The sequence below is a fragment of the Oncorhynchus mykiss genome, chromosome 12 (assembly GCF_057628025.1).
Source record: "Oncorhynchus mykiss isolate SJ-2025 chromosome 12, ASM5762802v1, whole genome shotgun sequence".
NCBI lineage: Eukaryota > Metazoa > Chordata > Actinopteri > Salmoniformes > Salmonidae > Oncorhynchus > Oncorhynchus mykiss.
In genome coordinates, this window is record NC_143033.1 from 37,497,086 (window position 1) to 37,520,909 (window position 23,824).

Consider the following 23,824-nt stretch of genomic DNA (forward strand, 5'->3'; position numbering starts at 1 on the left):
CAACTTTAAAAGTGCTGCTTTCTGTTAAGCTTGGAAAGGCAACATTCCTCACCAAGCAAACAGAACCATGCTAATGAACTTGTGAGGACTCTGAGCTGCCCGTGGCCTTCATTTGAACTCACAGCTGAGTGTGAATATTCACCCCGTGTGAAAGGGGCAAACACAACAAAAAGCAGAACACAAAACATTTCACTGGTGTGACTCGACCGGCAGGGGAGCGTTTGACCATCAGATGCACTCTTCTCTTTCATGACTAGAGTTCCTTTAGGGGTGAATCCATGGTACGCTACGGTTTGTTTCTGTTCTGGGTGACACATTTTGCAACGTAAGTCTTCTACATCAGTATCCATTTACCACAAAGGATATGCTAAGAACAAACTGCCATAACGCAATATTGTCAATAATATACTGACTGTGTAGAAGAGTGAGCGATACTATTGTAGTCACATGGCTTACAACACATTAGGATAGCCCAGTGGTTAAAGAGCCAATGCAGCCATTTTTTAAATATCAATATCAAATCATTTCTGGGTAACAGTTAAGTACCTTACTGTGATTGTTTTCAATTAAAATGGTCAAAAAGAAACAAAAATTGCTTCTTAGCTAAGGGAAATTTCTCAAGCAAGAATTTTTATTGGAGTGTCTGGGAGTGGTTTTAAGAAAACTTAAAACTAGCTGTTATTGGCAGAGAGGATTGGAACTCTCTTTCTTATTGGTCTATTAGATAATTTACCGCATGTTGATGTCACCAGACAGGCCAAAACTTCATCCCACCAAAACAGGCTGAAATTGCAAGCAATCTTTTCAAACAGCTCTTACACTAAAAGGCCATTATTATCATTTTCACAATTTTACAGTATTATTCCTACCACATAGTGGAAATATATATAAAACATTGACTACTTAAAATGCAAAGCATCCTCGATGCCAATTCATTTGATCTACTGTATGTCATATCTGGAGGGGATGAATTCCTCACTAAATCACTGTCAGCTTGAGTGTGAGCAGCGCTGTTCTGCGTTAGCACACTGACGCCTGTGCTCCAGACCTATGTGTGTGGCATACATTTCACTCCTCTGAGAAAAAAATATCACCAACTTCATCCTGCAGCCAGAGTTCATAATGGCTACCTCTGTTCTCTCACTCTCTCGCTCTCTCTTTTTTATTTTCCTGGTTGGTAACTGGAACGTTCCTGGGTGGTGTTGCCATGCTGAATTATTACCAATGAGTCTAATGTCTTCTGGCAGGGACTTAGTGCTGCATTGTGGGCCCCGAGGCGGGGACCTGGGACCTTCACCACTTCTCCACTGCGGGAGTCAGCTTGTCCACGGAGTCATGGGTAGACCCTCTTAAGAAACAGGCACATTGAAAAACTACCTGGGTTCACCTTGCTAATGAGGCTGATTTTCAACTGTAACACCAGTGTTACACTAGTGAGTACACCCCTAGGTAAATTGTGTTTCCATAGCTAGGGATGATAGTGAGGACTTGTGAAGAGCAGAATCAACAACCTTTGCATAATCAAAACAGTTGCTTTGTGAGAAAGTGTTCAAGTTCACAGTTAGCCATTGTTATGTAAATTAAGGCTGAAAAGTACCAGTGGTCTGGCTTTGGCCCCAAGTGAGAGCAGGCCCTTTGATCAGATGGGGTAAATCCTGTATAAATCCTTGGAATTTATGGTGGAGATTGCGCTTCTAAACAGCTAGGATGTGTACTCAGAGTATGCGTGGACCAACTGGCAAGTGTCTTCACTGACATTTTCAATCTCTCCCTGACCAAGTCTTTAATACCTACATGTTTCAAGCTGATCACCCTAATCCCTGTGCCCAGGAACGCTAGAGTAACCAACCTAAATGACTACCACCCATAGCACTCACATCTGTAGCCATGAAGTGCTTTGAAACGCTGGTCATGGCTCACATCAACACCATCATTCTGGAAACCCTAGACCCACTCCAATTCGAATACCGCCCCACCAGATCCACAGATGCTGCTCAGTGTTCAACACCATAGTGCCCACAAAGCTCATCACTAAGCTTAGGACCCTGGGACTAAACACCTCCCTCTGCAACTGGATCCTGGATTTCCTGATGGGACGCCCCCCAGGTGATAAGGCTAGGCAAAAACACATCTGCCACGCTGATCCTCAACACGGGGGCCCCTCAGGGGTGGGTGCTTTGTCCCCTCCTGTACTCCCTGTTCACCCACGACTGCGTGGCCAAGCACGACTCCAACACCATCAATTAGTTTGCTGACGACACAACGGTGGTAGGCCTGATCTCCGACAATGATGAGACAGCCTATAGGGAGGAGGTCAGAGACCTGGCAGTGTGGTGCCAGGACAACAGCCTCTCCATCAACATGAGCAAGACAAAGGACCTGATCGTAGACTACATGAAAAGGAGGGCCGAACACACCCCATTCACATCGACAGGGCTGTAGTGGAGCGGGTCGAGAGCTTCAAGTTCCTTGGTGTCCATATCACCAACAAACTATCATGGTCCAAACACACCAAGACAGTCATGAAGAGGGCACGGCAACGCATATTACCCCTCAGGAGACTGAAAAGACTTGGCATGGGTCCCCAGATTCTCAAAACGTTCTACAGCTGCACTGTCTAGAGCATCCTGACCAGTTGCATCACCACCTGGTATGGAAACTGCTCGGCATCTGACCATAAGGAGCTACAGAGGGTAGTGCGTAGTACATTACTGGGGCCAAGTACATTACTGGGGCCAAGCTTCCTGCCATCTAGGACCTCTATACTAAGCGGTGACAGAGGAAGGCCCAAAAAATTGTCAAAGACTCCAGTCACCCAAGTCATAGACTGGTTTTCTCTGCTACTGCACGGCAAGCGGTACCGCAGCACCAAGTCTAGGTCTAAAAGGCTCCTTAACAGTGTCTACCCCCAAACCATAAGACTGCTGAACAATTAATCAAATGGCTAGCCAAAGTATTTGCTATGATCCCACCCACTCATTTGTTTTAAACTGCTGCTACTCACAGTTTATTATATATGCATGGTCACTTTACCTCTACCTACAAGTACTTATTACCTCAATTACCTTGCCTAACTTTTACACCCGCACATTGACTCGGTACAGGTACGCCCTGTATTTAGCCTCGTTATTGTTATTGTATTCTGTTACTTTTTTTTAACTTACGTTTAAAAAATATATTTTCTTAACTTGTACTTTCTTTAAACTGTATTGTTGATTAAGGGCTTGTCAGTAAGCATTTCACAGACACCTGTTGTATTCTGTGCATGTGACAAAGACAAATTGATTTGAATAATGTGTAATAAAAACATGGACTAAAGTGTTTGAAATTATCCCTAGACTAGAGCAGGGCTTCCTCCTTCCCTGATAGTGATCAGTATAGGGTCTTAAAAGAAACCCCAGCTCCTGTAAACCTGGAGGGCTGCAATTTGCCAAGCCTGTAGCCAATCTGCACACATCATAACAATACTTAGAGATGAATGGATGGCTGTGGCAGGTAATAAACAAAGACAGGCGTGTATTTGTAAAACATCAATGGAAGCCCCCCCCTATCCTCTCCTCCCTCCCTTCCTCCTCCTCTCCTTCCTCCCCTCCACCCTCGGCTCTCTTGGCTGGCGACGGGCCAGACAGATTTACACTTCCGAGCCTCAGGGTCTCGGAGGGATCGAGTAGCACGGTTTACAGCACCAAAAGCACTGGGAGATTTTTTTTTCTCCTCACCCCCGAAAAATGATTACAACCTTCCTCCTTCCTGTCACCTTGAATTTGACTGGATCTTACCTTCCCTGTGGCTCGCTGTTCTGCCTATAGAGAGACCATCCTGATGAATCAAAGGGTTACTGTACTCTGCAGCTACGGGCATTTTTCTCCTTCCTCAATGAGATCTTTCAGTGAATTAAATGGAACCTTGAGGGAAGGGTTCATTTCTTTATTTTTAAAGCTTTTGTTGGTGGTTTATTTTATTACTTGTCTAAGCAGAACTGAGCAACCTCACTTACAATTTGAAGCTGTGTACTATAGAGATACACTTGAGAGATGTATTTTAAGAAACTGCAACGGATAAAGTTGAGAAACCTCCCTCAGGGAGAATTCAATCAGTTATCCATCAGCAAATAATTCTCAAGAGGGTTTGGAATATTCATCAGTATAGGGGAAATTACACACAAGAACATATACCTGTAAGAACAACAAATCCTAGGCAATATTGAGCAACCTACCTTCTGTTTTTCCGTCTTCTGACCCGATGGCTTTGGCCAGGAGTCCAACAGTCAGACAGTGTATGACGATGCAAGCCGTGTAAACATTCACCATCTTGCAGATGTGTGTGTGTGTGTGTGTGTGTGTGCGTGTGTGTGTGTGTGTGTGAAGAATGAAGGGGGCAACCCTGGTCTCACACACCGATTCCGGGCATTGGCAAACTCAACACACACCCCAAAAACTGGACCTGGAAAGACAATACAATAGAGAATCAGTCAGTCATTATGTAAAATTGTAGCATGTGATTCCAGTAAGTAGCACTGAAATTGTTTGTGGTATATAGCCTTGTGAATAGGTAGAGATAGAAAGAGACTCTTTTAGACTGGCGTTGTATTCTTATTAAACAGGTGTCCTGACCATTCAGTCATTAGCCTACAGCACATTGTCCACTGTCCCCTGCGTCATGAATAACTAGAAGCTGTGAATATGTGGCTTTTCTAGCCTGTTGTTTGCGAATGGAAGGTGCACAGCCTGTCTGGATAATGGGCTGTTACTATGAAAACACTTGAGACTTGCCAGGAAGCTATCGGGGAGCAACAATAGCAAATTCACAGGCGCACTCAACACAACAGACAGGCCAAAACAGGTTAAAAAAAATAAGACTAGGCTTACGTGTGTCATTTTTCCTTGAGCCCACTAAATAATCTAGTGAGGACATATTCAAATAATTTTAGAGCAGACTGCTCTTATGAGAACAACAAATAATTTGTTATTTGATAGAAAGGGGTTGTTTATTTTTATTATCGCGTGACAGGGGACCACAGTTGGCAACAGGAACAAGACTGAGCTTCGTGATTTGTCCAGATGACGACAACTGAACCGAGTCGGGCCAACTGTGCACAGGCGCCAGTCCTGGAGTGTTCCATGCAGACCATGTGCGTGCAGCCATGGTCAGTGGCGGACTTACCATTAGGCAGGAGAACATCATCAAGGGGCCTCGTGAGTTGGGCATTATTCAAAAAAGGGGAAAAGGGGATACCTAGTCAGCTGAATGCCTTCAACTGAAATGTGTCTTCTGCATTTAACCCAACCCCTCTGAATCAGAGACGGGTGGGGGGTTGCCTTAATCGACATCCACAGTGCCCAGGGAACAGTGGGTTATCTGCCTTGCTCAGGGGCAGAATTACAGATTTTTACCATGTCAGCTCAGGGATTTGATCAAGCAACCTTTTGGTTTCTAGCCCAACACTCTCTCATTTCCATACTGCTCGCGTTCTCTCTCCTCCTCAAAACCCATTGGATGACAAAGCCAGAGGTCCCTCTCCTCTGACCTTCTCCAATGGGTTTTGTGAAGGAGATTAGGAGCGAGGTCGCCAGGAGTGGATCTGATGTTGACTGGCCAAAAGGAGTATGGCATGTCATACTCGTTTTGGCCAGACAGAAACAGATACATGGGCTACATGTCGTAAGACACAGGGGTGCTGTTTCGCTCGCTCGGATGCTTTCTCCAGTGAGAGTTTCAGCCACTTGCGAATTGAAGGAAAGTTGGCAGGTGCACAGTGCACTGTTTGGTTGCTGGAATTCGTTTGGCTGAAGGTGCAGCGAAGGTAACCTACTTTTTTAATAGATTTTTTTTTTTAAACAATCAAATGAAAACATCACTACTGGTTGTGTTCATGGCACATAAAAAGGTAATAGATTTCTACAGTTAAATGTACATGTCTACTATAAAACCCATTGAAAAGCACACACAGGTGGGGTGGGGGGGGCCTCAGACTGATCCCTGCCTTCAAATCACTAAGTCCGCCACTGGCCGTGGTACACACCGTTTAATAGCTATCCCATGAACGAACTCTACTATTTCTCCATTTAGCCTAACTGGAAAAAACGAATATTATTTGTATATGTTGAGTTATTTATGACGTGTTTAACTTCAGCGAGGTAAATGATAGGCGTATCTCGATGTGGCCCCATGTAGGCTAATATTGGCGTGAAATAAACTAGTGAAAGTGGTCCAGTGTTTAGTCTGTGTTTTTGTCAAAAGCACCAAGTGAAAGAAGGATTTACACTATCCGTAAAAAAAATGGTTGCGTTAATTTATTATCTTTAGACCGTTACGATGTTGTTGTCATAAATCAAACGATGTCTTCTGCTCAGTTACCTTACAACAACCAGCTAGTTCTGTTAAATTTTAACTAGATGATCATCGTGAGAAATTCCCTATAACTTCAACCATTTTCCCATGGCGCGTTACAAGTATTGCCAGCCTATCTTTGTAAAGATAAGCTTTTCCAATATATATATTGTACGGTTGGAAAAGCTTCTCACATTAGCTATTGGACGAAAAACTCAACAACATCACGTCATGTGTGCGCAAAGTCGATCAAATCGATATGACAGTGGAGATTATGTTAAAACTATGCTGCGCAGACACTGCCACATTCAGCAATCCCTCAATGTTCACAAGCTGAAACTGGTGGGGATACATTATTGCAACCGAAGTAGGCTATATAATCATGAATTTCATTCAAACTCATGCATTAGGCTAACATAATCACATTGTCTGAATTAATGTTTGTCGAAAAACCATAACCAGCCGTGGAACTCTTTGCAAGAAGGGTTCTACATAGGCTTCAATGTGTGGAGTTGAAATAAATTAGGAAATAAAGCAATTGTTTATTGGACTTGTCGACTGTAACCACTACATAAAGTAACATAAACCTACTAGCTCGCGGATTCAAGGAAATCATCTTACCTTTAATTTCGTTCTTTGCTCGCAATGATCAATCCTTGATAAAGTTCGATTAGGCACCAGAATATCCTAGTTCCATTTGATCGAGGTCAATATTGGAATCCTCATTTGGATTTCTGTCCAATCCTCTTTTTTTTGTCTTTGGTGATTTTCTTCAGTGTGCGCCCGGGTGGAACCCTCGGAGATGCACTTATAAATCCATCAAAACAACCAAAACATGAAGGACAGCAGGTCGGTGGTGAGCAAGCTGGGAAGGAGCTAGAGCTGATCCTTCCGACTGGGGCACAGAGTCCACTTCACCCTGAGCAGATTGTGTTCTCACGTCAGAATGAGGCTCGCGCGCCCGTCTCCTTCTTTCCAGGGGCTCACGCGACAGAAAGTGCTAAATCCATAGGGAGAGACTTCGGTCAAACTTGCTGATTAATTCTCTCTCCTCTTGAGATTAGACTGAACGAGATCTGTATTGGTTGTTGCAAATAGAAACAGACAGATCTCCAATGTAGGAGGCGTAGAGTCCCTTATACCACTCTTCTCAATGTGGATAATTATTCGGCTACAGCCCGGCAACAATGGAACAGATGTTGGTCAATCTTTGCGCACCGTGGTTCGCTCTTCACTCGCGCAGAGTCTGTTCGTGAATGAGTTGGTCCCAACAGAACACAGTACATTTAATAACTAGCTAAATCTCATTTAGGCTAGCTAGCCACTCTGTTAATGTTGTGGGTATAGGCTACTGCTGCGTCTCGTTGCTAACCCGATCCGCTGCACTCTGAGCGCAAGTCACAACAATGGACTAAAACGAGCGAGAAGGGGGAGTAGGGGGTAAGAGTCTGTAACCCCCACCCCCAAATAAAATCCCCTCAGGTTACCCCCTCGGTGACAAACATAAACCAAGATCTCTGCCGCCTCCACACCATTCACACATAAATCCAAGATCTGGATTGTTTCTCTATTAACAGGTCTTCTTGCTCTATTAAATCTTGACACCTATCCCTTTCAGGCAGATTTAGAACTTGACTATTGATAGGAAAAATACATATAGGCTTTTAGACTTAGGTTTAAAAATAAATAATATTTTGATAAATAAGTCAATAACATAACCAGAATATAAGTTAAATGTATATGCCTACAAATTATTTACCCATATTTGGCCAAAGTTAATTCTCCTCATTAATAATTTCATAAAACGTCAAACTCATTATGCAAATTAAGTTGTTTTTGCGACATCGCTTTATGATGTTCCTTCATTTATTACATGTTAAATTGCTACGTAAAAGAATAGGGTATAAAAGGATATGTGCAACGCATGTAATTATAAGGTACTTCCGTGGCCTATTCAATAAGTGAGAATTGCCCCCGTTTATTTGCATAATTGTATTAGAGAGCGAGGCAAAGTAATCTCTTTAGTTGCGGTTAGTCAGAACACAATACGGCTTAATTAATTTATGAATTAAACAAATCACACAATGTAAAACATGTGTAGTGTAGGATTTTATCAGCTAATAAAATGTAGTTTAGTTCGTCATAATCTTTATGCCTACATATGGTTGAGAACGTCGTATTTTGTTATAAATATGAAATTGTATTATGATTTTTTTTCGCATTTTGCAGGTGCAGGAAGAAACTAGAGAGGAGCTAGAGAGCGAGCGAGAGATAATGAATGCCAGTGCAAACTATCGGGAGAGACAGATCTAAGAGGTGAATTTAGTTTGAAATGAACGCCGTTTCTCTCATTCATCACAAGCTGCAGCGTAGCACACACAACCCGCGCGCCAGCCTCGGCCCGGCTACTCTCGCGGGCAATAGCTCTAACGTTCTGCCAACAATTTCCTGCTTGAGAGGAGAGGGAACACAGCACATCTTTCGTGTCAGACACAACGGTGTGAGAACGTGGCCCCCATCCAACGCATGCACGTACCCCCCCCCCCCCCCCCCCCCCCCCCCACACACACACACACACACACACACACGCGCGCACGCACACACAAATACAAATCCCTCAAGTTCATGCCATGCCAATAGAGAATGCTAAAGACGGAAACTATCCTGTTTAATCAAAGGCTGTTTTTCACTCCACTGTGTGCTCTGTGTGCTCTGTGTGCGCAGTGAGGCCCATGCAGGCTTCTGCCAAGCTACTGACTGAGGACTGGATATTGCCCCTCAATGTGGCACAGTGAGCAACCCCTGCTGCCGGACATCATGCTAGAAAGCATTGCAGAGAGAGAGAGAGAGTTTGCCCCTGGAGGTCCTTAAATAAAGCTGCATGCTACAAACCCCTCTCCCCATTTCACCTCTGTCCCTCCCTTTCTCTCTGCATCTCTTCTCTGTCTTCTGAGTGTTTCTGTCTCCCCGTCACCCTCTCGCTCTCCTCTCCCTCCTGCTCTCTCTTTACACTTCTCTCTTCCTGTCCTCTCTGACCTCCTTCAAAACTGCTGGCATTCCACTCAACAATGAGTCCTTCCCCACAATCAGCCAGAGCTTGGTTCTCCTTAAGCACACCAGCCCAACAATCAGCCCAACTCCCAAATCCCAATGCCACTCTTTTGTGCCGGCCAGCTGAATGTGAATGCCCCATTAAAGCCTATTATCTGCAGCTCCTCTGTTTCCCTCTCTGTTTCTTCCATCCCTCTCTGACTGTCTCTATCTCGTTTTCGCTCCCTCATTCTCGTTTCCTTCCCCTCTCTCCCTCCTCTCTCTCCTAGCAAGCAGGTCTTATCAGGTATATATTTGTCTGCACAAATTTGTGCTAAAAAACTACAACATACATTACAACTGCAACATAAAACCAGTCTCAGGTTATGATAAGCAGTCTGTGAATGTTATCAAAATTTATCTGAAGATTACAGGCAGACTGAGTCCCTGTAGGAACACCAGAAAATATAACATTATCATCATATGCATAATTAGAAGTTTGAACAAATCAGTCAATATAATTTACATAAATATTAAACATCATAGTACCCAAAACAGAACCTCATGGAACCCCTTTGGTGACGTCATGGTTATTGGACTGACAAGAGATTTACGTATTGTATTTGATCTTTGTCATATCAATTTGCATGTTGAATGTCGTATTCTTTAAGATTAGATTTCCAGATTAGATGTGTGGGCTTGCACCATGCATATCGCTCATCTCTCTCTCTGTTAGCTCACTTTTCTGTCCCGTTTTCTGAGATCTAGTTTTAACACGGGTCAGGTCAAGGCCATGGAATAGACACCCCAAGCCTCCGCAATTAATAATTTGACATCACCCTATACTATACCAGGAATCTATGGTCAATAAACAAGGACTTTAACAAGCGGAGATCGAGTTTCCCTCCCTTGTGAAAACGTAGCCAGCCACCAGTGCCTCTCTGGCAACAGGGAATCAGTGAGGAGGCTGTGTTGATGTTTATACAATGTTATTGTACCTGGTTGTTGTGTTACAGACGCAGATGGGGTCACACACACACACACACACACACACACACACAGATCTTCTCTTGTAGTGCTTGGACACTACAAGGGCAGGCTAAGCACAAGTGTGTGTTTGTGTGATGAGAGGAAGGCCTCGGGTTACAGTATTGAATTTACAAACCTTAGGAGAGGCTTAACCTTTTAAGTCGTTTCTTATTACACCTCCTCCTGATAGCTGGGAGTGAGACCCATGCCTAGGGATCCATTGTGTCCAGTGTAAGAGGATGTGTACATAGTAGCACCAGCTTAAAACACCAGCTAATGAAGAATTTAAGCTTAAATTCGTTGTCCCCCATTGAGTCTATTCTTTCCAGGTATTGAAAGCTTAAGTAGGCCTATGTGTGGAGGAAAGTTAATGAGTACTTTTATTCATTGTGAGGAACTTTGAAGATGTACAGTAAATGTTATATAACATTTAATGATTAAGTAGGCTTGCCTTTTCAGGTAGATTAATTAGGGACAAATAAGCTCTATATTTTGTTTTGAGAGACTGCCTTGCCATAGAAAACAAATGATAGTTTTTTTAAAGATACAGCAGTGGGCCTTATCTTTGTCTTTGTCATTTGTTAGGATCGAACTTTGAACTATTGCTCAATTTTACTAAGCCAACACATTCAATACAGACAACAGCAGATATCGATTATGACGCATTCCAGCGCATAAGATCAATCAAATCGAATAGCTCTTCTGATTTCTTTCTCTTTCTTTCAAATGGTAGCATGTGATTATTTTGCAAGGTGGTTCACAGCTAACCCCATTTAGCCTCATTCATCTGTCTTGTGGCCTGTCCCCCTAGCTCTCTTTTTCTGATTACATTAGTGATATGTTGGATGCCTCCCACACCTTCACCAGTCCTCAGAACCCTGGGGCCTTTTAAAGTTTCTGATAGTAGTGATAGTATGCATATTATGCTAACAAGACTAGCTCAGCTGATGCCCATGAACTGATAGTGGTATGGAGGGCCGATGAGGATGTTGGAGTGAATGATAATCACCAGGGTTAGTGCGAGTAGGAGGTGTGGGAGGTGGGGGAGGGGGAGGGGGAGAGTGTGACTGTGTGGTGGGGCTTGGTCGCTCATTAACTCCATGCTTGTTAGTGCTGGGCTATTGTTCTGTGGAAATCATTAACTGGTCTGGACCAAAGACAATAGACTGACTGAGAGTCCCCTACTTTGTAATGCAAGGAGGCTACTGATGCCACAACATGGTCAGAAAGAAAGGGAGAGAGAGAAAGAGTGGGAGGGGGTCCCCTTAGCCTCTCCCACACGCAGCTGTTTTCATAAAGATGGATATCATGACAGCCACTGTTTTTACTCGCTTCTCCCTTTCTTCTTTGATTTTCTTTCTCTCCACTCTCTCTTTCCATCCAGTACGGGAGTCCCCTGTCCCCCAGCTAGCAGCAGGCTGAACCTTCCCTGAACCCTTCTAATTAATCTCACTGACTTTGTTAATTATTTGTTTGGCTGAGGCCCTCCTTTTGCAGTCGGGAACACATGATCGCCTGATATATCTCGGCTGGTATTTGTTATCTCTAGTTACTGTTGTGATACAGACTTACAGTAAATCGTCCAGTTATAGTACTTCCTTCTAAACATAATATTTTATGTTTTCCCTCATCATTCTTCTTTCAGCTTTTTTTCCTCACTACAAAGGCCATTCTTAAGAAGTTTAAGTGACAATATTTAAAGCTTTACGATTGTATCTAATTTCTTGTGTTTTGATAACTCTGAACCTCCTTATTTTGTGTATGTGTGTGTGTCGGGGGGTGGGGAGTCCTCAGCTAATGATTCAGTGAGGTTTCAGCACGCTGGGAGGGAATTAGGTGAATGAAACATCTCATTAAGCCAACAACATACTGTCCCGGTGTTAGAACTCTTGTTATATGCCGTTTATCACCCATGGTAATGGCATGCAGGGGCATCATTCAACCATTATTTTAAAGGGGCATGAAGTACATGAGGATGGAGGGGGGATGGTCCGGAAAGGGGCAGTCCCCCATCGGGAATTCAGAGAATTTTGCACCTGAAACGGCTTTTTCCTGCAATCTAGAGCCATAATCATTATACCTAATTCTATGTAAAAAATGTGTCTATTTATACCACTTTACCTGTTCAATTGTATAAATATATATATATATATATATATATACACAGTATCAGTCAGAAGTTTGGACACACCTACTCATTCAAGGGTTTTGCTTTATTTGGACTATTTTCCACATTGTAGAATAATACTGAAAACATCAAAATTATGAAATAACACATATGGAATCATGTAGTAACCAAGAAAGTGTCAAACAAATCCAAATATATTTTATATGTACAGCTGATCTCATCCCACCCCTCCCATGAGGCGGTCATTCTCTAACCCCAGGTGGGAACAATGCCTTTAAATCCCTCTGATGTTACAAGTTCTTACTTTGTAAACATAGACTTTCAATGGTTCATTAAATCTAACTTCAACTACAAATATTGAACATTAGCTGGGAAACCGGCTGTCTGTCAGCCACAAAATCCCACTTAAACTGAGAATTTAACATGGACATACTCATGTGAGAATAAACTACTTTATATTTTACTGTACTTTATGATGATTTAAAGAGTAACCTTGTTTGATAAAATGCAATAACAGAAATCAGAATTATTCTGGATTAGTGATGAACTGGAACGCAATTCAGTTAATAAGGGTTCCTGGTTGCAGGTTTTATTTCCAAATCTTGGAAGATGTGTTAAGAGAAGTTGTTTTTTATATCACTAGGAATGCAAATGTACTGTTTATGTACGTATGTACAGTACCAGTCAAGAGTTTGGACGCAGCCACTCATTCAAGGGTTTTTCTTTATTTTTACTACTTTCGAAGTTGTAGAATAATAGTGAAAACAAGAAAGTGTCAAACAAATCAAAATATATTTTACATTTGAGATTCTTCAAAGTAGCCCCCCTTTGCCTTGTTGACAGCGTTGCACACTCATGGCATTCTCTCAATCAGCTTCACCTGGAATGCTTTTCCAACAGTCTTGAAGGAGTTCCCACATATACTGAGCACTTGTTGGCTGCTTTTCCTTCACTCTGCAGTCCAACTCATCCCAACTCATCTCAATTGGGTTGAGGTCGGGTGATTGTGGAGGCCAGGTTATCTGATGCAGCGCTCCATCACTCTCCTTCTTGGTCATATAGCCCTTACACAGCCTGGAGGTGTGCTGGGTCATTGTCCTGTTGAAAAACAAATGATAGTCCCACTAAGCGCAAACCAGATTGGATGACATATCGCTGCAGAATGCTGTGGTAGCCATGCTGGTTAAGTGTGCCTTGAATTCTAAATAACTCACTGACATTGTCACCAGAAAAGCACCTCCACACCATCACACCTCCTACTCCATGCTCCACGGTGGGAACCACACATGCGGAGATCATCCTTTCAGCTACTCTGCATCTCACAAAGACTCAAAAAGCACAAGGAATCAGAAAGCTCACATTTGGACTCATCAGACCAAAGAACAGATTTCCAGACTGACCTTTGGTCTGATGAGTCCAAATTTGAGCTTCTTGATTCCAACCGCCATGTAATGATGGATTGTTGTTTCTCTTTGCTTATTTGAGCTGTTCTTGCCATAATATGGACTTGGTCTTTTACCAAATTGGGCTATCTTCTGTATACCAACCCTACCTTGTCACAACACAACTGATTGGCTCAAAAGCATTAAGAAGGAAAGAAATTCCATAAATTAACTTTTAACAAGGCACACCTGTTAATTGAAATGCATTCCAGGTGACTACCTCATGAAGCTGGTTGAGAGAATGCCAAGAGTGTGCAAAGCTGTCATCAACGCAAAGGATGGCTACTTTGAAGAATCTCAAATATAAAATATATTTTGATTTGTTTAACACTTTTTTGGTTACTACATGATTCCATATGTGTAATTTCACCATTTTGATGTCTTCACTATTATACTACAATGTAGAAAATAGTAAAAATAAAATGTGGCAATCTTGCCAGCAGGCATTCCAGCTAAGCAGTGGTGGAAAAAGTATCCAATTGTAAAAGTAAACATACCTTAATAGAAAATGACTCAAGTAAAAGTGAAAGCCACCCAGTAAAATACTATTTGAGTAAAAGTCTAAAAATATTTGGTTTTAAATATACTTAAGTATCAAAAGTAAAAGTAAAAGCATAAATCATTTCAAATTGCTTATATTAAGCGAACCAGGTGGCACAATTTTCTTGCTTTTTATATATTTAACAATAGTCTGGGGCACACTAAAACACGCAGACATCATTTACAAATGAAGCATTTGTGTTTAGTGAGTCCGCCAGATCAGAGGCAGTAGGGACGAATTCTTGATAAGTGTGTGAATTTTCACAATTTTCCTGCTACTGTACTGTACTTTTGGATGTCAGGGAAAATGTATGGAGTAAAAAGTACATTATTTTATTTAGGAATGTAGTGAAGTAAAAGTTGTCAAAAATATAAATAGTAAAGTACAGATACACAAAAAACTAATTAAGTAGTACTTTAAAGTATTTTTACCTAAGTACTTTACACCACTGCAGCTAAGATATTTCGACAACCTCTCTAACTTGATTGATAGCCTGAAATGGCTTTGTAGCTAGTTATGAAGTTGGGAGATTGGGACCTATTTAACTGGCTAGCTAAAAGCCAACTTATAAAAATTGCTAGGTGGCTAGTGTGAATACTTTCTGAAGGCCCTGAATATGAATTGATCAGAGCTTGAAGCGTTAGTTCAAATCTTTGCAGCATTATTAATGTCTAATTATATGACAGTACCTGACAATGTTTCCACCGTCTCCTCACCATGCTACCCCACCAGGCCCTCCAGGCCGTCCAATGAAGACATCAAAGCCCTGGGTGAAGAACGTCACAGTAGCCTTTGTTAACGGAACCTATAACTAACTACTTCTGGAGTTGGGGAGGGAGTGTCAAAAGAAGCGTGATGCCCCCTGTTTTAAATTAAGGACTCCTCACTGGACCCTAACCCCCCCCCCCCCCCGTTAGCTCCCAACCCTCCCCTCTTAACCCCCCCCCCCCGGCATCTCCACCGGGGTGGATCTCCGGCAGTAATCCCCCAGATCAGGCCCAAGTCCCCCTGCTTATTAGATCAGGCCCCTGTGAAAGAGCAGGAATCCAGGGCCACATTGTTTGACCCCTGATTAAGAGCTTCTCACAGGAGTATCATGGCTTTAGGGAGAGAAAGAGAGAGGGAATTGAGCCTGTAGGCCTGTCCTTTCTTTCTTTTCTTATTTTTCAGGGGGGCATATCGGCTACATTGTTGCAGGACCTCAAAGAGCTTCTTTTAAAAGTGGTTGAGGTGAAAACAATAAGATGTGGTCAGGGTTTATCAACTGTCACAACAGAGAATTAAGAAACATCTCAATATACTCTAAATGAGTTTGAATCAAAACTCCTTGGCAAGCAGAAGTGTAACGCTCGTCGTCGGTGGAAGGAAGAGTGGACCAAAGCACAGTGTGGAAAGTGTTCATGATATTTATTTACAAGAAACACTCAAACAAAAAGAACAAATCCAAAAATGAAAGTGAACAGTTCAGTCAGGCACAGACACTAAATAGAAAATAACACCCCACAAAACCCAAACGGAAAATCACAACTTATGTATGATCCCCAATCAGAGACAACGATAGACAGCTAGCTGCCTCTGATTGGGAACCACACTCAAAAAAAAACAACAAAGAAATAGAAAACATAGATTTTCCCACCCGAATCACACCCTGACCTAACCAAACATAGAGAATAAATCAGGATCTCTAAGGTCAGGGCATGACAGTCCCCCCCCCCCCCCCCCCCTCCCCCTTAGGTGCGGACTCCGGCCGCAAACCTGAACCTAAAGGGAGGGGTCCGGGTGGGCATCTACTCTCGGTGGGGGCTCCGGTGCGGGACGCAGACCCTGCTCCGCTTTAGGCTCCCCCCACTTCGGTGGCGCCTCCGGTGCAGGGATCGTTGCCGGGACCTCCGGACCGTAGATCGTTGCTGCAAGCACTTGACTGGGGACCGTCGCTGCAGGCTCCGGACTGGGGACCGTCGCTGGAGGCCCTGGACTGGGGGCAGTCGTTGGAGGCTCCGGATAGGGAACCGTCGCTGCAGGCTCAATGCCATGGATCATCACTGGAGGCTTCGTGCCATGGATCATCACTGTAGGCTCCGTGCCATGGATCATCACTGCAGGTTCCGGGCCATGGATCATCACTGGAGGCTTCGTGCCATGGATCATCAATGGAGGCTTCGTGCCATGGATCATCACTGGAGGCTTCGTGCTATGGATCATCACTGGAGGCTTCGGGCCGTGGATCATCACTGGAGGCTTCGTGCCATGGATCATCACTGGAGGCTTCGGGCCATGGATCATCACTGGAGGCTTCGTGCCATGGATCATCACTGGAGGCTTCGGGCCATGGATCATCACTGGAGGCTTCGTGCCATGGATCATCACTGGAGGCTTCGTATGTGGAGCTGGAACAGTTCTCACCGGACTGAAGAGACGTACTGGAAGCCTGGTGCATGGAGCTGCCACAACACATCCTGGCTGGATATCCACTTTAGCTCGGTGAGTGTGGAGAGCTGGCACAGGAAGCACTGGGCTATGAAGGCACACTGAAGGCATAGTGCGTAGAGCCAGCGAAGGATATACTGGGCCGTGGAGGCGCACTGGAGGTTTGGAGCGTAGAGCTGGCACAACGCGTCCTGGCTGAATACCCCCTGTAGCACGGCAAGTGGGGGGAGCTGGCACAGGCCGCACTAGGTTGTGCTGCCGAACTGGGGATACCGTGCGTAGAGCTGGCGCAGGATATCCTGGGCCGAGGAGACGCACTGGAGACCAGGACGGCTGATCCGGCACAATCCGTCCTGGCTGGATGCCCACTCTAGCGCGGCAAATGCGGGGAGCTCGGACAGAGCGCACCGTGCGCATTACCTCATAACATGGTGCATGACCAGTCACACGCTCCCCACGGAAGCACGGGGAGTTGGCTGAGGTCAAAACCCTACCTCCGCCAATCTCCCCGTGTGCCCATTTTTTTGGGGCTGCCTCTCGTGCTTCCGTTGTTGAGCTAACTCTTCGTATAGACGTTGTTCTGCTCTCGCTGCCTCCATCTGGTCCTTCTCCCTCCAGGATTTCCGCCCATGTCCAGTCCTCCTGGCCATGCTGCTCTTTCCTTCTTTGGTGGGGTGTTCTGTAACGCTCGTCGTCGGTGGAAGTAAGAGTGGACCAAAGCGCAGTGTGGAAAGTGTTCATGATATTTATTTACAAGAAACACTCAAACAAAAATAACAAATCCAAAAACGAAAGCGAATAGTTCCGTCAGGCACAGACACTAAATAGAAAATAACACCCCACAAAACCCAAACAGAAAATCACAATTTATATATGATCCCCAATCAGAGACGCCTCTGATTGAGAACCACACTCGAAAAAAACTACAAAGAAATAGAAAACATAGATTTTCCCACCCGAGTCACACCCTGACCTAACCAAACATAGAGAATAAATAAGGATCGCTAAGGTCAGGGCGTGACAAGAAGTTTAATATGGCATTTACAAAAAGACAGACAGGCCTGATAGACTGATGGGGGGTTTCAGACGAACGGGATCATGTGTGTGCTGTGTCAGTGCAGTTAAAACAGAAATTAAAAATCACCAACAGTCAATATGGAATGTAGGTGGCTTGGAAAAAGACCCAATCTTAGAGGAACAATACTTTTCCACGAGAAAGACATTGAACTGAATTGACAGTCAGAGCATTCCGGAGGATTCCAAAGCATGTGGGAAAAGCAAACGGTCCAGTTAATCCAAGCGGGGTAATTCCCATTCCTTCATGTCCCATCATCGACTCAGGGGATAATCCTTATCCTAGTCTTTCTAGTATTAAACTAATTCACCTCTGTGATCTCTATCTCAGCCACACTCTCAGCCCTTTCTAGCATCTTTTCAAGTCAAGACCAATACAAATGCTTAATTAAGTTGTTCACGCTGAAATTATTGGAGGTCTTTGGAGATGTTGTGTTTTATATTTGGGTATGCAAAGCAGCTATACATTCCGAATACGGTTCAGTTGAAAAGGGAGAGATGTTGTATTCACATTCTCTCAAATTAACAGTGAGCCCTGTCAGCAGGTGTGCCTGGTGTCTGAGGGCACGGATCAGAGACATTCAATCGCACAATGTATAATAGCATCTGAAGCTGGCTAACCACCTGGCCCAGAGCAAGAGGGGGACGGGTGAGGATAGGACCCTCTTTCTGCCAGGAGGTGTTGAGCCTCTCCAGAGTCCCATGCCTCACCTCCACCACCGTGTCGTAAACACAGCATTGTGGCACACACACACACACACACACACACACACACACACACACACACACACACACACACACACACACACACACACACACACACACACACACACACACACACACCTCTATCTTTCCACTCCCTGAGAGAGAGGGTAATATGGCCGGAAATGCGCCTTCTTATGCACGTGGGGGTGAAAAAGACAAACAAAGCTGGTGATAAAAATTGGGTCCATTGTTTCTAGGGGATGTTTAGGTTCTGGAACTCAGTCACGGGTAGAAAAACAACAGGGCCACACTCCATGCAAGACGGAGATCAGAGGACACCTGGCTGGGCTGACCTGGGCCTCTATAGAGGGTCTTCGGGCCTCTGTTCATTGGGACTGGGCTTTTCACCTAGCACTATGGTTCCTAGCTTAGCAGCTAGTTATAAAGTGGTTATACTTGTAATGATATGGGGTTTTACTTATTGTAAATAGATAATTACAGTATACAGTGCTTACAATATATTTGTCCTTGTAATGGGGTGCGTAACTGGTGGCAGTGAAGTCAGACACAGGAGAGCAGAACTAGGAGAGCAGTTTAATTCCAAAACCAACGGCATAAACAATTAACCAACATGGGTACAAAACCCGACGTGCACCAGTAAACATGTGCACAAGCACTTACAACAAACAATTCCACACAAAGACATGGGGGGAACAGAGGGTTAAATACACAACACTTAATGAGGGAAATGAGAACCAGGTGTGTAGGGAAACAAGACAAAACAAATAGAAAATTAATCGACGATGGCTAGAAGACCGGTGATGCTGACCGCCGCCCAAACAAGGAGAGGAACCGACTTCGGTGGAAGTCGTGACAGTCCTATTTCACACACGTGTATTATACATGTGTGAATTGGAAATGTGTGTTTTGCCTATCCAAACTCCCCCTGAGACCCTGGAGCAATTAGGGTTAATTGCCTAGCTCTAAGGCACATCAACAGATTTTACACCTTGTCGGCTCTGGGATTTGAACTAGTGACCTTTTGGTTACTGACCCAACACTTTAACTTCTAGGCTACCTGCCACCCCGCATTTTGACATGAGAATCAGCTAAATTACTAAAATGTAAATAACCAAACCTAATAATCCCTGCCGGGAAAACACCTGTCTTCCGCATACAAAAAAATATATATAATAGATTCTCATGCTAATATAATCACTATCTTTCTGCATAGGATAAGAATATCCACAGTGTTGACAGGCAGAAGCTCAATCCAATTTCCACACATCCATATTTTGATAGGAATCCCGTCAAAAACAATTACAACGACTCCCTCAGGATTACTCCAGTCCACCATCAAGCTGCTCCGGGATGATTTTACAGAGTTGTGGTGTCCACATCTGTGCCTGATTAGCACAACAATGGACCCCAGCGCCTTCCGCCTTAATGAGACCTACTCCAAACCGGGCTCGAGAACCCCAGCAACAAAGCAACCCCACAATTCCCCGCAGTCTCCTGGGTAAAGTGTATACACTCGCATGTCAGCTCTGACACTCAGTTTACCAAACTCTCCTGGCTAAAAACAGTTTTACTATTCCCATCTGTTTTACTATTTACCCATTTAATTTAGGCCTATACCTATGGCTCTTATAATTCTTGCTAAACATAGGATGGAGCTGTGCTGGATAGTGCAGTTCTCTGTCGGGGTATGACCATGATGACAGGGCTATTGTTGAGTGTGTGGACTCAGCTGGACAGGGATGAAAAAACATGGTGGCCATTTTAGTTGAGCTGGTATGGGCAAACAGAGCAGGGAGAAACACAGGGGAGCCCGTCTATCTAAACTAAACTGCGTGTCTCTTTTTTATTTGAGTTCAAGATTACAGACTTGAGCAGAGTGAAGTCTAAAGCTCCATGTTATCCTATGATGAAGTACACAACAAGATGTAATTTTAAGGGAGCAAAACTGTACTGTACATTTCTTACACTTTGGCAAATGTATAAGTTGAAAGTAAATGTCATTATTATCAAAACTGGATTTTCAACCCGAGTTACATTTCTACAATATAACAACCATTCGATGTCACTCAAGATAGCTGTTGAAACTAACCCCAGGAGGAAACTCAATATTTAAAAAACAACCTCTAGCACACCGGTTTTATTTCATTCTCCACAATGTATTTTAATTTACCAAGATGGCTACCAACATACAACAAACCTGAAAGAGTACTTCTAGCCTGACATCCCTGGTCCAGCGCTAGCACAGTAGTGCATGTTCTTCATCAGAGAAAGGTGCCAAAGTTTACCCGGTGCTGATTCGTCACCCTAATGTAAATGGTTAATCAACGCAAACGCTGAGTGTTTATTGGTCTCCTTAGCTAAATGAGTGGAGACTTCTCCACCCCCTGCCTTGTAAAATGAAAACGGTGTAAAACGGGCTACAGTCTGTCTGCTGATTGGCACAGGCGCTCTGTGTGGTCGTCTCTCTCAGGGGGGAAATTTTATGAGCTCTTGTAATCGCTAGGCGTTAAACTCAACAATTAGGCGTCGCTATATTGTCGCTGGTTTATGGCAGCAGCTCCACTGGCTGGCCTTGACTGACTAACACAATATGCCTTCATTTAGAACACCCCCCTCCCTCCGGCTTTGACAAACACACACACACTTATGTGAGTGCACACATACACATACACAAACTCTTACAACCACATAAGACCTAGACCAATAGCCAGACCCAGGATTAGAGACAGACACCAAAAAAGGGCAAGTGAATGTGTGTGTAATGACAGGTGTATGTATGTTGAGGCCACAGTGGAGGTAAAGTGGTGTAATTAGATGTATGGTTGTCCAGGGAGACGAGGAGACAAGGTCATGTAACGACTGACCTCTGTAATCCTACCTGCCCTGTGGTGACACAGCTCACTCACCTGTCAGGCCGGACAGTGTGTGTGTGTGTGTGTGTGTGTGTGTGTGTGTGTGCATTGTCGTCTGTTTCATCTTTGTGTGTGTTTGTTTTGTGCATTGTGTTTGTCTCTTCGTGCCTCTGTGTGTCTGTGAGTTTGTGTGTGTTTTATCAGAGTGCTGTGGACAGGCCATAATGACGGACAGGTGGTCAGGGCATCCAGGTGAGCTCTTCTGGAAAACCCTAAAGGTCAAGGGTCAGGAGTCAGAATGGGCTGGGCCGGGGGGGCATTCCTCCTTTTGTGTGTACCAGTGTGTTACTGTCCTCTGCTCCTTGTGGCCTGACTGACTCACTGTAAGAAGGTGAAAGTGTGTGTGATGCATGTGTGACGTGCTGTCGACAGGCTGGACAGGCCCACAGCTGCAGGCTGGACAGGCCCACAGCTGCAGGCTGGACAACAGGCCCTCTGGGAGTATGCAGGGTGCCGGATGCAGGACCTTTCACTCATGTTAAAAAGGATGACCCCCTCTCTCTACCACTCCACCTCACACAAACACACACACACACACACACAATCTCCACCCTCTGTCTAAACTGCCTATTTTGTGGAATAAATACATGCTGTGTTTTGAAGGCTCCTAGTCAACACCCTGTTTACAAGGGAAACTGACGCACAGGCAGTACTGTTAAATACACACACCAATGATAAATTCTAATAATTAATGAAAGGGATAGTTTTAATATTCGCCCTCTATCTAGCTACTTGTGGGTTTGGAAATAGTCCACTCTGAGTAGCACATTGTATGGAAATAGTTTTCAGTCTTGCCTGAGCTGCGAACCATGTAGTTCTGGGTGCCACACGTCTTCCTGTGTTGGTTTACGGATGCGTGTCGACATAAGTGGTTCCAGACTTCTCTCTGTGCTGTGACGCAGTTCCAGTCAGTCGCGGTAACCCTGAGATAGCCAGGGGGAGTCAGAGAGTCTGCGTCTGTGTGCATGCCTGCATGTGTGCGTAACGTGCCTGACTGTGTGTGTGGGCCTATGAGTGTGTGTATATGTGGGCCTATGAGTGTGTGTATTTGGGCCTATGAGTGTGTGTATGTGGGCCTGTGTGTACGTGGGCCTGTGCCTGTGTGTATGTGGGCCTTTGCCTGTGTATATGTGGGCCTGTGCCTGTGTGTATGTGGGCCTGTGCCTGTGTGTATGTGGGCCTGTGCCTGTGTACATGTGGGCCTGTGCCTGTGTGTATGTGGGCCTGTGCCTATGTGTATGTGGGCCTGTGCCTGTGTATATGTGGGCCTGTGCCTGTGTGTATGTGGGCCTGTGCCTGTGTTTATGTGGGCCTGTGTCTGTGTATATGTGGGCCTGTGCCTGTGTGTATGTGGGCCTGTGCCTGTGTGTATGCGGGCCTGTGCCTGTGTGTATGCCGGCCTGTGCCTGTGTCCCCAATGTGCGAATATGTGTGTTTATGTGCATGCCCAATGCACCCTTTTTCCTCAAATTAAGAGTCATTATGTACATTAATTATCTGTGAAATGACTACTGGTTCTGGTCGAGAGGAGGAAGCTGGGCTGGTATGTTGAGGCAGCCAACAGTGTGTTTAGTTTGGAGCCACTCACTCAGGGCACATATCCGGGGTAAACACATGTGTCTGGGAGTAAACCTGTCCAGGGTTTGTGGTTGGGGTGATGGCAGAGGAGAGGCCTCCCTGTTTTAAATGGCAAATCAGATTGCTCCAGTCAATCCACCCGGATCATGTGACAAGGGCTAGGTGACAGATCTGAAACAAATGAAGTGTGGTGAGAGGAGGGAGAGACAGGACAGGGACTGTGGGTTGTAGAGGAGAGAGAGGAGAGAGACTGGGGGTTAGTGAGACAGCTTGCTAGGTTGGTTTGAGCTGGTAATGGATGTGAAGTGATGTTTATTTGTGATCCCCCAGAGTGGCCTGGCTGAAATATTGACTGAAAGGTGTGAATGAATATGCTGAAAAGTGTTTGAGTGTATGGGGCCATGGATGTAAGGGGATGAGCGGGTGTAAGTGAACGTGGTTGATACGTGTGAGTGTTTGGGGAGGGGGGGGGGGGGGGGGGGGTGTATGTGTGGGTTGGGTTTATAAGTGAGGGATAGAATGCGGGGAGTGAGGGGTCTATGTAGGGGGGTTAGGGGTGTGAGTGAATGAGGGGGAGAGGTGTGGGAGTGAGTGTGAATTAGGAGTG

General features: G+C 44.5%; 2 protein-coding genes across 4 annotated transcripts in view; both read right to left on the bottom strand.

Annotated features, from left to right (window-relative positions):
- Positions 1-23,824, bottom strand: part of fgfr4 (fibroblast growth factor receptor 4) — a 50,760-nt gene that overhangs the window by 11,909 nt on the left and 15,027 nt on the right. For 2 of the 3 annotated variants that reach the window (XM_090192393.1, XM_090192392.1), the window contains one exon: positions 4,217-4,443. In XM_090192393.1, the coding sequence (XP_090048519.1) occupies positions 4,217-4,310 (94 nt within the window). In that variant the 5' untranslated portion in view covers positions 4,311-4,443. Of the gene's footprint in view, positions 1-4,216; positions 4,444-6,951; positions 8,762-23,824 lie in introns of those variants that run through there. The other variant, XM_021623634.3, reaches the window with a different exon arrangement.
- Positions 15,893-23,681, bottom strand: LOC149979161 (uncharacterized). Its single transcript, XM_090192394.1, has one exon. The coding sequence runs from the start codon at positions 17,666-17,668 to the stop codon at positions 16,262-16,264; it is 1,407 nt and encodes a 468-aa protein (XP_090048520.1). The 5' UTR covers positions 17,669-23,681; the 3' UTR covers positions 15,893-16,261.